The 15,222-nt window shown below is 35.2% G+C and overlaps 1 protein-coding gene across 1 annotated transcript in view; it reads right to left on the reverse strand.

Annotated features, from left to right (window-relative positions):
• Positions 1 to 6,226: 6,226 nt before the first annotated feature.
• Positions 6,227 to 15,222, reverse strand: part of Znf804b (zinc finger protein 804B) — a 569,039-nt gene continuing 560,043 nt past the window's right edge. The window contains exon 4 of the mRNA XM_087204744.1: positions 6,227 to 14,854. Coding sequence (XP_087060870.1) covers positions 11,191 to 14,854 — 3,664 coding nt within the window. The 3' untranslated portion in view covers positions 6,227 to 11,190. The remainder of the gene's footprint in view (positions 14,855 to 15,222) is intronic.

Consider the following 15,222-nt stretch of genomic DNA (forward strand, 5'->3'; position numbering starts at 1 on the left):
AGAATGAACAAATTAAAAAGCTTCTGGACAGCAAAGAAATCAATTAGTAAAGTAAAAGACAACCTACAAATTGGAAAAAAATTTCCAGCTATTTCTCAAAGGATTCATGTCTAAAATATATGAAGAGTCAAAAGAAAATTAGATCACCCAAAATAAAACACCCAATCAAGAAATGGGTAAATGAAATAAATAGACACCTCTCTGAAGAAGCACAAATGGTCAACAAATGTATACAAACATGCTAAACATGTCTGGCCATAGAAGAAGTGCAAATTACTATAGCACTCAGATTTCATCTTGCACCAGAAGGAATGGCAATCCTCAGAAAGACAGAGTAACAGATGCTAGCAAGCTGTGGTAATAAGAAACACTTTTGCTTTGTTGGTGGTAATGTAAACTATTACAACAATTATGAAAATCATAGTGGAGAATTCTTGAAGAACTGAAATTAGAAATTCCATTGGACCCAATTATTTCCCTTCTAAGTATCTTCCCAAAAGAGCAAAAGGCATCATATTATAGTGATACATGCATACCAATGTTTATAGCAGCACAATTCATAGTAAGTAAATCCTGGAAGCAGCCTCTATGCTAATCCATAAATGAGTACATAAAGAAAATGTGGTAGCTATATGCAATGGGATACTATTTGGCTATAAAGAAGGTTATATTTCAGACATTTTTAGGAAAACTGATGCACCTGAAAAATATTTTATTGAGCAAAATAAATAAAACACACTAACCTTAAATACCATATTGTAGTATATCTCTCGTGTAAGTAAGCCAAAGTCAAAACAAAGGGCAAAATAAAGTTTTGATAGGAGGAAACAAGGGAATAAATCTCTTGCAAATGGGAAGGGGTCTAGGAAAATAAAAGCAAGAGAGTAGTAGGGGAAGAGAAAGTAAGAAAATGTAAGATATGTCATTTAAAGGTCCCCAACACCCACAATGATTATAAACTTTGTATGTCCTAAACATTAGCTAAGAGTAATAACAACAATAAGAATGAAAATGAGGAAATGGGATTTAGAGATGGAGGGAGGAAGAGTAGGAAGTGGAAGGGGATTAAAACAAAAGAAAGCTGTGTTATGTACATGTACCCACTCCCCAAAATGAATATAAACTACAGGTATTGCAAACAGGTACTAATAGAAAAAAAGGAGACCAAGAGAGTAGCTATTATAGTTAATACCCTAAAAATGTAAAGGGTACATTCAATTTTGGAAATGAAACTGTCAATGAATTACATAATTCTATGATATTGGGATTGAAAATAATTGAACAAAGCTACTATAAATGACCATGTATTAGAAGATTAAAATTAAATGTTTTTTCATGATCTTTTAAAAATATTCTTGTGAAATTTCTAGTCATGATATGGTACAAGATGGTACTATACTTACAAAGGAAAGACGTTTGCAGTTTCATATTTATGTTAATATATTTTGTCTAAATAGGAGATAACATTTTATGATATCAAAGTTTACATGCAAAGTTTATATACTGTTGCATTAATTTTATAAGTATATTAATGGTAGAACTATAATGAAAAGATGTATTTCTGTAAATTTTATGCTTTTAATTTCCCTACAGATCCACTTTTACAACTGTATCCATTTTCAGCTTTTTAGTACAACTAATAAAACTGTAGCAAATATAAGAATTTTTTTCAGTAAATGCTTCCATGTTCACAAGATAAATGAAATAGAAAAGTAATTTTTGACCATATAATAATTTAACACCTTGTCAAAAATAGCATTAGTTTTAGTACTTTTAAGAGAAAAAACTACAAGCTCTCTCATATCTCGTTTCCCTTAAATTCCAAAAATATATTAAAAGGTAGCTTAAATATGTGAATTAAGACTAGGAAAACTTAATTAATTATAAAGAAAAATCACAAAAGTTTTCATCTTAAGAATTCATATGATATGGCATAATAATGATATAGAGTACTAATAATAGTAATGATGATGATGATGATGATGATGACAATGATGATCATGAAGGGAAGAAAAAGAAGAGTTAAAACAACCACAGGACACTATTATTGAGATTTTGGTGTATTTACTGCCAAGACAAAACTCTCTGGAAGGCCCTTTGGTAGTGTGCAAAAACATGACTGTATGTGTGCATTGATCTCCCTTTCCAAGAGCCAGTTTGATACCAGTAATAATAATTTAAAAAAGCTACATCTAAAAATATTCAATGAAATATCAATTATATTATCAAAACCTGGGATAAAGACTAAAGGAATAGTTATGTAAATCATGGTCTATTTACTTTATGGAATTTACAATTTTAAATGTCAATTAAGAAAAAATTAAGAGGGAAAAAGAGTTACAACAGTAAATCAAGAAAAAAAGATGATGCAAAATCACTAGTATACCATTCTCTTAGAGCTTGATTACCCAGTTGTCTTTCTTGTGTTAGTATGTGTGACGAAGCTTGTGACCACTGTTCCTTAACTGTGAAGTAACTGTGGTTGCTGTGCTTTGTCCTACTGTATATTTATACCTCTTAACTGATGAAGCAAAAATAGGCTGGGGAAAAATTTGAATAAGGTAGCTTTTCTACAGAAACATGTAAGGTGCTCTCTCCCTGAAGTCTTCACTAATGTCATATGTCTCAAATTGGTACCAGAGTTCATTTTTATTAATCGAATACTGTCCCTGACTCAGTATCATACAACAAGACTCAAGCATTTGAAGTAATTGTGTGGTCCCAAGCACTTTCAATTTATGAGAATGTTTCTCCGTATCACAGCTGGTTACTAAATTCTAATGCATCCACCACCCGAATAACGGCAGCAGGGAAAATGACATTCCTAATTGTCAGGCTTCAGGATGCATTTGCTTCTTTGAATTTGACACAACGATTATGAAAATTCAACTCTGATAGGATTGGCATGTGAGGAAAACTGATGAGGGCCGAATATCTAAGAGACAGAAGGAGAAGCATGCCCAAGATGGGCAGCACAATGCTTCGAGCACATGCCAGAAATTAGCCTGCAGCACTGAGACATCTTCATAAGCAGTGACAAAACCAACCCCACGCTGCCATCAGGAATGGCTCGATTCAGTTTGCAATAAAGAAACCAAGAAACCAAGGGCAAATACGGTTTTCCAAAGAGAAATACCAGATATCAACTAGAGAAACACCTCCACCTGTGTGTCAACAAACGTACTTATTCATTAGGATACTTAAATGAATATTAATTTTTCTCATTGGCAGGCAACCAGTTAGAAATCAAGGAGTGAAATTTTCAGATAGTTCAGGTTTTCACATGAGATGCTTTTACAATTTCTTTCTTTCTCTCTCTCTCTCTCCCTCCCTCCCTCCCTCCCTCCCTCCCTCCCTCTCTCTCTCTCTCTCTCTCTCTCTCTCTCTCTCTCTTTCTTTCTTTCTTTTTCTTTTTTTGTACCAGGGATCAAACTCAGGACCTTGCACTTGTGAGGCAGGTGGTGGCAGCACTGAGCTTAATCCCTGGCCTGCTTTTACAATTTTTATTCTGCTCCCCAGTTTAGAAGAAAGGATGGAATCTTGCCATCATTAAACTCAGTAAGAACAAATAACTAAATGAGTAGAAAAACGGAACACAAAAGCCCAGTAAAGGGCTGGTGGCTACTAGGCTTACATTTAAAAAATGGCTGTATAAAAAAGACACACTAGTCATGCCTGAAAAAATACAGCAACTATTTAAGCTAAATGCCACCAAACTCTGGAGTGTCTCTCCTTTTGATTAAATGAAATTTCCCTGAAGGTTTTGCAAAAAGCTAGAGGTTTATTTTATATATGAAACAAATATTTTGGTTAGCTGGTTAAAATTTAAAACAATTTTAAAAGAGGAAATACCTGTTTTGGTTCATAGTTTCAGAGATTTCAGTTCATGGTCACTCAGCCCCATTCCTTTGGATGTGTGGTGAGGCAGCACATACATAATTGTGGATGCATGTGACAGACAAAGTCTGTTCACCTCATAGAGACCAGGGAACAGAAGAGACAGAAGAAGGGGCTAGGGTCCCAAAATTTCCGTCAAAGGTATGCCTCCAGTGTCCTAACTTCCTTCCACCAGGGCCCATCTTTTAAGGGTTTCAGCACTTCCCAATAGTGCCACGGGCTGGCAAAAAAAATCCCTTCACACATGAGCCTTTGGGGACATTCCAGATCTAAACTATTACAGGTTGTTAGAGATCAGATGAAACTAGCTTTTAAAGGACGCTATAAGAATGTTGGATTATATGAAAAATAATGGTAAAACTATTTCAGAGATTCCTACTTTCAGGATGATGGCTCTCTGAGGGTTAGGGTGTAGGTACATAATTGACAAAATCAGTTAGGTTATTGCTAAGTTCAAAATAAGAAAATTTGTTGGAATGTACTCATATGGTAACAATGGAGATGATGGGAACTGAAAGAACATCCTCGTAGTTGGTGAAAAGGATGAAAGGCATGGAAAGAGAGCCCAAAGTATACTAAAAAATTTTAACTTGAGAAACTGTAGGACTGATCAAACATTTTATGGAGATATACAGCAATGTGGAGGGAAGGGATTTGTGAAACAAACCAAGAGTTCCCACACAGACATATGAACATTAAATTTCTGATGACTGATAGATATTCCATAGAACTTTTGAGTAAGCTACTAGATAAATATATGTAGAAGTCAGTTGGCAGTCATACCCACCTCTGAATTCATGAGACTTTGAGGGAACATTTTAGTCCATACTATAACAACATCCTATGAAGAGACATTGGGGTCTACTGACTCCTGGGAATATGTCATGCTGTATTCACACCAAATAATTGAAATGTTCTGTCCTTGAACTACCATCGCTGTGATAAAATGGATTGTAAAGAATATGCAGTGTTTATGAGTTGTTCACCTAACAATACTTTACAAAGTATGTCATTTTCATGAGTGTGGTTATCCCCTGACTGGTTTTCACTTTGTTATTGTTCAGGAACTTCATAAAGTCCTGTTACTTTCCACTCTAGAATACAAAGCATGGTTTTAAAAAGCCACTTGGAAACTGAGTCAGTTACACCAGATGTGAGAAGAGATCCCAATCTTGAGAGTATGTGACACCCATTTGACATGGTACCAAAAAGTTTCATCATAGAATATTTTTATCAAGAACCAAAAAGGATACAGAGGATAAACAAAACACACACTTAGCAGAAGGCTCACACATTAGAGAGGGGTAAGAGCAAAATATAGAGACAATTCATCTCAGTGTAATTATTAATATAATCTCCTTTCTTTTTCAAGGAAATTGTATTTTCATGCTCAGAGGGCTAACAGAGCTAACAAAACAGATGGAGCTGAACAGTATCTGGCCCATAGTAGCATCTCAGTAAATATACTGCCTATTTATTTAAGTAATAAATGAGACCAAGCAATGTATATGTGCACCTGCATGTATATAGTCATGTGTTTCCATGTATCATGTGAAGAGTGCTTTTGATTACTTACCAAGGTTCCACTAAAAGGTTTCACATAGACATAGAGAGCCTAGTACAGGAGACCATTTTTCCACTGAAAGGTTAGACACAAACACCAGGCAGAGTTCATTGCAGAGATCTGTTTCCATGCATGTACTGGTAGTGACAACACTCTCAGTTAAAAAACAGAACCAAGGGACTTTGGGATCTGATGACAGCTTGTTGGAAGGTAAAGGGAAGGGAAGGGAGAGGTATGATTCAGTAATCACAGAGCTTCCGGTCTTCATCCCTAGGAATGTCTCATCTCTAGATGTTGCAAACATATTACAATAAAATAACAAATACCAGAGATGAGGGAGCTCTTGTAGTTGTTTTGGATGGGAAGGAGGCAAAGAATGAGAAGATCCAGAGAGGACAAATAATGACATTATTTGCTGACACCATATGTCACAGTTGACTAATCTCTTAGAAACTTGAGTCCTTTTGAGAATAGCAGCTTATTAGAATTTTTTATTAAAGCATTTTCAAAGTTTACATTAAAATTATTGTATTGTATTATTAGAGAATAAATATTGAAATTTTTGATAGAGTTTTGTCAGAGTATTTTGAAGTATAGATCACATTTTTAAAAAGAAAACATAGAGGAAATAGTACTTTATGTATATGGTATCAGGTTTTAACAAAGAATACATCAGTAGAATTTTTAAAGTTATATTCATTTTAAGTCTGAGGAAACAGTTTTATAACACTCAAATATTAAGAAATAGTCTAAGAAATCCCAGGTTTTAAATATATATTATAAATATATACAGTAATAAATAAAATGTTAAATGCATTTTAATCCAGCAGTGTAAAATTCAGAATATGTCCACACCATTTGTACTTGATTTTATTCTTATATTTTGGTATGCTTCTGTTATAAATACATGACTAATACTTCTATACCATTAAGCTCTTTTTTAAAAAAATATTATTGCATTGAACTACAGTCCAAGTAATTTATTGAACCTAAAAAAGCTGCTTTGAATGAACAATAGTGCAATTGACTTAGCCACAGTATAAGATAAAAAATGCTTTGAACAGAAAATATAAAATAAAATTATCTGTTGATGTGTCATATTGCCAGACTATCACTCAGTCTAATTATAAATTAAATATTATAAATAGAATTGAACAAGTTGGAAGTTTGCTGACAGTAGCTGCATAACCAATATACATTATCAACTATTTATAGTCTCACATATTAAAGGAATTGACAATTTTGCATGGTGGATAAGAAAATCTTCCTGAAAGCGACGTTTCAATATGTGAATATATTCTGAAAAATGCTAAAAAGTCACTATTTTGAACACAGTACAAGATCTACAACTGAAGACTGAAGATTATATTTTTTAAGAACACACATATGCACACTTACATACACACACGTATTTTAATTTTTCCATTTTTCTTGACTTCTTTTTTGTTTCTGGTACAATATCCTTGCTCTTGTGGAAATGGTAGTGGATTGCAAAATGAGGAGGTGATTTCGAGAAAGGAATTTGAAAGTGGAGGTATCCCTCCTCTACAAAGCTGTATAGAATGAAAAGACCCTTGGCTTACTTCTCTAATATCAACTTATTCTAAACTTAACCCATTCAGCCATTGTTTCCATTTTAATATAGCTTAATTCCAAGAAATACAGCAACTCTCCTGAACTGTCTACCTAGTAGAAGAAATGGATAATATTTTTGCTGAAATTAAATGATAAACCTTTGAAAAGCCTCTAAACCCAGGCTTACTGGTAGGAAAGCTCATATTTTAATAGAAAAATTCTCACCTTATTGAAGTGATCTCAGACTGAGACACAAAGGGCAACCATGTGTTTTTCTGACTTCTGAATGTAACTGGTTACCCACTTGTTTCAATAATGTTTCTATTTGCCCATTAGTGCATATTTATCTTCAGGAGCTCATCTAATATAAAGACTCAAAATTAAACTTCTTTATGAACTCTGCTTCTACTGCACCAGACACAACACTAGTTCAGTTTTGCCCCGAAGTATGTTAACTATGTACAATGGTCTGTGATATGTGGCCCCTTTCCATTGTGTTTTTTTTAGAAAACTCAATCTGATATTCACTCGTTTTTATTCAGAATATTTAACAGTCCTTCTGAAAACTCATGGGAATTTCTAAAGGAAATATTGAGAAATGTGGCATGAAGTAATGAGCAATATTATTTCACAGTGTGGATAGTGTTAATTGTCCACCCATCTTGGGGAAGGCATCTGAATGCTCTGTTCATGCACATCTAGAGTACTGGAATACCAGGTAATGTTCTAATTGATAGAGCCACCTCTGCATCTCCAGTGATTGTTCTGAATGCTTAAAATACATAGTGCTTATGGATAAGCTTCAGTGATTATAAAATTCAGAAGCTGTGTTGTTGCCATCATTGGGAACTGTGTAAGAAAATGAGAATTCATAAAGTAAGGCAATAGATCCAGCAACATGATCCTGAATAATTTCACTAAATATTCCATCTAATGAGAAAGACTTATAGGATTAGTTTCTTTGAATATATTTCTATTCAGTGATAATAGAAAGATTCCTTTAAGTACTGATTGCAACTAAAGAAAAAGAATCAATGTCAAATCCATTTTCTGTAAGTGAAACAGAAATTCAGGAGAATCACTGTGTGAAATGTCTCCCTACAAAAAAAGCCCTGGGAATTAAGAATTTTCTAAATCATTCTTTTTATTTTAACCATTTCCTGTGTTTTACTATATTTATAACATTTACCAAGATGAACTTGAGAATTTTGGAGCACAATTTTTTAACTCCAATTGTATTTTTATTGCTGAATTTGACATAGAATTAGTAAGATGACAAACTTTCCTAAATTCTTAGTCTTACATACAAAAAATTTGTTATTTAAAACAGAATTTGTTATTTAAAGATCCAGAGAGGCTTTCTGCTGTGTACTAGTTCTTAACCTCTAAGAAAAATGCATAGATGAGTGTGTGCTTATGCGTGTGCTGCATGTGTGTGTATTGTACAGACTTCACTTAAAAATTGTTTAATTGAGCATATACAGTTTGACATTTACCTCCATAAGCTAAATATGACAGAGTAATCTCATAAAGAGAATGATCCCATAGGTTTCAGGCAATAGGAAAAGAAATTTAATGCCCCAAATCAGCCATCAAATAATTGGAAGTAGATAATACTGAAAATATAATCTTTCACAATGAATATTTTTAAATTGATCTATTTTAGAATTCAACCTATCTGTGGAATTCTTTCATTTTTTTCAAGAGTGTTTTTCTCTTCAAGCAAACTAAAAAATAAAATTGGCACATGGCCCTTCCTTCAATAACTGATTTGATAGAAATAAGATTTTTAATTCTACCTTTCCTCCTTGTATAAAGTCCCAACCGTTATCATTTCTTACCTCAGGGTACATGTTATGTTTTGTTCAAATTATGACATCTGCTTTCCCTCAGTACAAGACAGAGCCTCTAGTGAGCACTTTCATCAATGTTAGCATAAACTGGAATAGTCCTTGCTAAGCCATCAATTTCTATCAATATATCTTTTCTGGTCAAAACCAAATATCCAGCCAGGCTTGGGGGTGTATTCCTGTAATCCCAGCACTTGGGAGGCTGAGGCAGGAGGAGGATTGCTACAAGTTTAAGGCTAGCTTGGCCCATATAGTGAGTTCAAGGCCAGCCTGAGCTGCACAGTGAGATCTTGTCTCAAAAACAAAAATAAAATATAAATATCCAGTAAATAGTTCTCTCTTTAACCTTCTGAGAGGGTAAATGGTCACCAAGACTATTATAAAAAATAATCAGATACACTGTCTTTTCCATAATAGGACTTCTAGTGAATTCCCATGGTTACTCCATCTTGACGGTAGGTCAGCTTTATGATCTGCTTTGGTAAATAGTTGTTCAGATTATTTTTATCTTCTGGGCAATTTGTAGGTATTTTTATAATAAATATCTGACTGGTTTTACTTCCTTGTGGATTTGTCCCATGTTCATTAGTGGCTTGTATGATCACTTTTACGGAGCTCCACACAATAGGGTTTCTTGTTATTTGATATTTTTCTTTCATTTTCTTTCTATTCAAGTGAGCTAGACTTTGTCTCTGCTCTATCTCCATCAAAATCCTCGATCTCCTTGTTTCTAGGGTTATTATGGAAACTATTTCTATGTTAATATTTCCAATTCATTTTTCTATTTTCATTTTTCTTTCATCTGTCTCTGTATACATGAAAGATATCTTTTTTATTGTTTACTAAGTATTCATTTTATCTTGAAATTTAATTGTCCTCATTAAAATGGGGAAAGATTATATTGATCTCAAAATACATTTGTGAACCTTAAGTGGAGTACTGTGATCCAAGAGCTTAGACTGACTACATAAACCTATCATTGGTGAATATGGCTATCTTCTCTGACGCCAAAGATGATGAAATGTTCCTTGCACCTTCTAGAGGCAAACATAGGCAGCATTAAATGACTGATCGCTCCCTTCTCCGTGTAGTCTGCTTTTCATTGAAACCCATACTTACGGGGAAGGTGCAGTCACACAAGTTACTATTTTTTATTTTCAGAATATAAAACAATAAGCCTAAGTGGATGGCTATTCACAAGTGTAGACATAAGAAGTCCAACTTTTATGGGTCAGAAGACACTTTGAATGAATATTTGAAATCATGAATAGTCATTTGATTCAGCATCATTCATTATGTTTTATGAATATCCAGTACAACAAATAAAACAGACCAAATGCTCTATAAACTGTCTCAATAAGTATGTACAAATATTGACATTTCCAAACATTTAACCTCTATGCTTATGCATATGTTGGCTGAACACGGTAAGGTTTCTGAATAGAAGAATAAGGAAAACTTAATGTTTTGATCATTGGACTATTTGAAACTTAGGTCAATATATTCAAGATGTTATTCTGAGTATATTTTCTTTGTTATTGTCATTGCCAAACACTAACAAGTTCAAACATTTTCTAATGCAAATTCAAACATTCTTAATTTTAGATGTTACTTTTATAATAAAATAATAACACATAAATTAATATGGAATGAAGTTAAACCATATTTCATAAAAGACTTTCATTCAAAAGTAGATTTCTTGCGAGCTGGGGATTTAACTCAGTGATTCTGCTGCCTGCCTCACAAGCACAAGGTCCTGAGTTCAATCCCTGGTACCAAAAACTAAATAAATAAAAGTAGATTTCTTGCCATCTCTTGTTTCCTATGAAAATAGTGACATATTACATTGAAAGTTCAGCCAACAGTTAGCCATAGGAATTATCTTTACCAATGGATTTATTTTACTGACCGTTTATTAATAGCTGATCAATAAAATCAAATGTACATTCATTCTTTCATTCACACAGAACACAGCAAGAACATGGCATTTTATTTATTTTTCTTTGTAATATCAGTGATCTGCCTGAATGTTTTTCTTTTATCATTTTTAATATTGTGTGAGAACTTGTCCAAAAATATTCTTTAACACTTTCCCCTCTACCCTTCCATAAAATTATTTTATATTTGCCTATTATTTTTACTGGTTAAAATAAAACGTTCCTGTTTGAATATTGGTAATATAGTTTATATTTATATATTAGTAGCATTTTGAATTGGCACCCATTCTTTAAACCTTGTAATAATTAGATATCATTTCATAGGTAGTGACAATTTATTTATCCACAAGCGGAGTTTTAACACATATTAGTTCAAGTGAGTTGGCACATTTAAGGCCTCTTTGACTCCATGTAACTGTTGCATCTGGCTGGAGTAAGACTGATGGAAAAGATCTTGACCTTGGAACACTGGTTGGATTAAAGGATTCAATTGAATGATAGAAGTTGTGGCTGGATTTAAGTGAGGGCCAAACAATGTGGGGATAAATGCTACTGGGGGATGGGGCTGAAGTTTTATGTGAGATGGGGGAAAAGGGGCTGCAGTGACTAAATGCAGAGGATGGCCTGCTAAGAAAGTGGGGTGTGCAGGGACGATGGTTGGAGTCAGAGTTGAAAATGAAATAGGAGTAAAATGTGACTGTGAAAGAGGATGGAGATGAGCAAAGGGGAGGTGACTACTGTGGGAACTTATGGCAGCAGACACAGCAAAATGCTGCAGGAAAGTGTGGTGGATGGTGGTGACAGACGTGTGCTGGTGGACAGGAACCGTCTGTACAGCAGAGGCTGGAGAGAAGGCAGTGGGTCCTGCAGCGGGTAACACTCGAAGATGCTTTGACAGGACCTGTTTCTGCATATGCTGCTGGGCCTGTAGCTGCAGAAGCTTATATTTATCTATTTCATCCGGGGAAAATGTTATGGGCTGTTGAATTAAAGGGGGGGAGAGAGATTTATGACACATTTGTAATTCATCTTCCACTTTGTCATGCTTCTGCACAGTTCTGTCATAGTAAGTGTTTATATTCCCCTCTGCATGATTCATATGCATCCTTACATCCTGTACATCTAGATTTATTTGGTCCTCTTTGGTCTCTGTTGAATCAGTTATGCCAGTATATCTATTAGATGGAAAAACACCAGGAAAATCATTTGGTACTGGGTCATGGCTTTGAATAAAAGCCTGGACTTTACTAGTTAAAGATTTTGATTGTTGGTTTTTTCTTGGGTTCTTTTTTCTGTTTAGTGACTGAGACTCTGCTACTACATGAATTATATCTTTAGAAAGACAGTTATCAGGTTTGGTGTCTGCTAAAGCAGTACAATGATTTGCCTGTGAGCTTTTGATTTTGTCTTTCTTAGTAGACCTTTGAACTGCATTGCTTTTATTATCGTGCTTTCTTCCACTTGTGTGTTGTGTTTCTTCAGGTAACAGTATTGTTGATCTGTTACAAACTGGTGGTATGAGTTGACTTGTGCCTGGGATTTGTGAATAAGCCTCAGATTCACTTTTACAACTGGATGAAAAGACCACCAAATTTGTTGATTGTTCTTGACACTTCTTTGCGTGTACTCTTTCTAAAAGGTTTTTGGCTGTCAGGGGGCTCGTCTCTCCTGAAACTTTTGGCTCTGTGGTTTCTGGAGGTTCTGTGGAAGAGGTCCTTAGAAGGTAGCTGATAGTCCCTGAGTCACACTGCCTGTGCTCAGCTTTCCTCCGGTCACAGACATGATGGCCGCCCAAGGATTCTTGACTTCTTTTGCTTTTATTTAAGTAATAAATCCTCTGTCTTGGATAAGAGCCCAATTTTCTGTGCTGAGGTCCCTGGAAATCAGGTGATTTTTCAGTGTGTCGAGCACAGGAAACCTCTGAGCAGGAATCACAATGGATGATTCTCATGGATTTTAGCCCTGAAAATTGTTGATTTTTACCCAATTTATGTCGTTCTTGGCAGTGGCAATGTCTGTGTCTTAAGTATGTTTTATTCTTCAGTGATTCCCACAATTTGCAGTTCCTGTGTCTCTGCATTTCAGACTGCAGACCATTGTTCTTTGTCATCTGATGGGACAAATAGAGGCAGGTGTGCTTTCCGGGCTTCCATTTGTGGCTTTCTACTGATCTGTGTTCTCTTTTGCAAAAATAGAGCAAATCACTATTGCTGCTACTATTAGATTTATGACGTGAACAATTGTTTCTCAGGCTGGACGTACTGCTCAAGGATTGGTCCAAAGGGCTGGAATGTCCCCTCTGAGATGACTTGGCAAAACATCCCTTGTAGCTTTGGTTTCCACATCCAGAAACACTAGCGGTCATGTTGATTTTGTTGCTATTCAAAATTATACTGCAGTCCTTCCCCTGGCCACTGTGGCTCCCAAATACATAAGGACTAGAATTCCAGGTGAGTTGGTTTTCTTCTTCAAACATTGAATGAGGGTTGCAGGAAATCAGCTTATGCTTCTTGGTCCTAGAGATGCAAGGAGGAAAGGATAGGCCCTCATTTTCATCATTTAGAACTATTCCTCCACAGCTTTGCCAATGGGATCTTGAAGGGTCCTTAAACTCATTATCAGTGTCATTGTTCTCTCCTACACAGTCCTTTAGAGATGCATCAAGGTACGCAGGCACTTCAGGATTTTTCAATTCTAAATTACTTGCACTGAAATTTTGTTCACTTTTATTAGGATCTGAATCATTGTAGCCCAAATTACATTTTCTCTGGAAATTTTCCCAATCTGCATTAGCTAGGATCATCTTTGGTTTGATCGATTGATTATCTTCTTGGATAAATTGTTGTTGGTCTTTAACTAAACCTGAGACTTGGCTTTCTAGTTTTGTTTTCATTTCCAAGGCTTCCTTGCCCAATTCTGTTTCTAAATCCTCTGGATTATGGACATCCCTTGTGTTTCGAGAAAGCTTGAAATCAAAATACAATGGGTTGCAGCCATAAGAGATACAGGGCTCTGTTTTTGTGAAGAGCAGAAGTTCTGTAGGCCACTGGAGAGTGGTATGGCCATCCTTGCTTTGTACATGAAGAAAAGGCAATGGCTTGGACGTCACATCGTGGGGACATCCTTCTCTTAGAACTCTTTGCCTATTTGTGCTAATATTTTCACTTTTATTTAAAGATTGTCCTCTCTTCTCCACACTGGAATTGCCATTCAAATGTACTATATTTTTTTGTTCACTCATCTCCGGTAACAAAAAATCATCTACACATTCAAATATCCTGGCATCCCTGCACTTGTAAATGTTTGCTGGGCTGAAGGAAGCACTTTCTTGGCATGGGTGATTCATGCAATTTTCTGAAGAGTTCTTCAATATATTTCTAGTTTCTTTCTCTCTGCTGGAAGGAATAAAATCCTCATCTGAAAGGTGAATGTTAGATTTTGAGAAAGAAGCCTGAATTCCAATGGAATCTTCTAGTGTCTTGTCAATGGAGTTATTTTTGTCTTGCAAAATATTAGAGCTCCTGGTAAAGGTATTGTGTAAAACACTCTCCACAGGGCTTGGTGAGACATTTCGGTCTTCTGCCTTAGTGAGGTGTGCATCCTTTGCAATCCTGCAACACTCACATTTCTCCACAGTTTGCTTTGTTTTATAAGGGGGTGACTTGTTACAATCATAGGTTTCTTCTGTGTTCTCCCTGAAAGCTGGTGCTGAAGATTCTAACTTCAGATGCACTTTTTTAGAGAATGAAAATGATATGCCAGTCCTGTGGTTTGCATTACTGAGATCAGAAGGTGTGTGTGGTATTCGATTGCCAAACACACAACGCCTGTCTGATGGTAACTGGTGTCTGCTCGGCATGGTAAAACGCTGTTTGTCAGAAGTGCTTCTGGAGATATTCTTTCCCTTAAGGAGAAAAGCACTCTTCATGCAGGATACCTTTCTGCCACTCTTAACTGTGAAAATTCCCTGCTGGATTTGCTTTTCTATGGCTATCCTGGGGGCTTTGTATGCTGGTCCATTCCCAGAAACACTGTAAACACAATAAACATTTAAATAATTAATACACTCGATTTTGAACCTTACCTACATGTGAGCATTTCATATTGTTTCTATGATGAGTTATTCAACTATTTATGAACTAATTACGTCTTCTGTAATACAACTATTTTATCATGCGTGTACAAGCCAGTATGACTTTTAGTGTGGCTATTTGTAAAAAGCACTGTTAAATGTTTTATTTAGAAATTAGTAAAAAAAAATAGTGAATGAATATATTTTGCTAGTGCTGAAAATAATTAGGTACATAAAATGTATGTCCTCTGGAACTTATCCATTATTGAGTACAGATTTAAACTTTCATAATTTTCCAATCAGTGCATTCACATTAAATAGGAACTA

The sequence above is a fragment of the Heterocephalus glaber genome, unplaced genomic scaffold, assembly GCF_053883595.1.
Source record: "Heterocephalus glaber isolate CG9 unplaced genomic scaffold, H.glaber_assembly_v1.0 deba00000546, whole genome shotgun sequence".
In the NCBI taxonomy this organism is placed as follows: Eukaryota; Metazoa; Chordata; class Mammalia; order Rodentia; family Bathyergidae; genus Heterocephalus; species Heterocephalus glaber.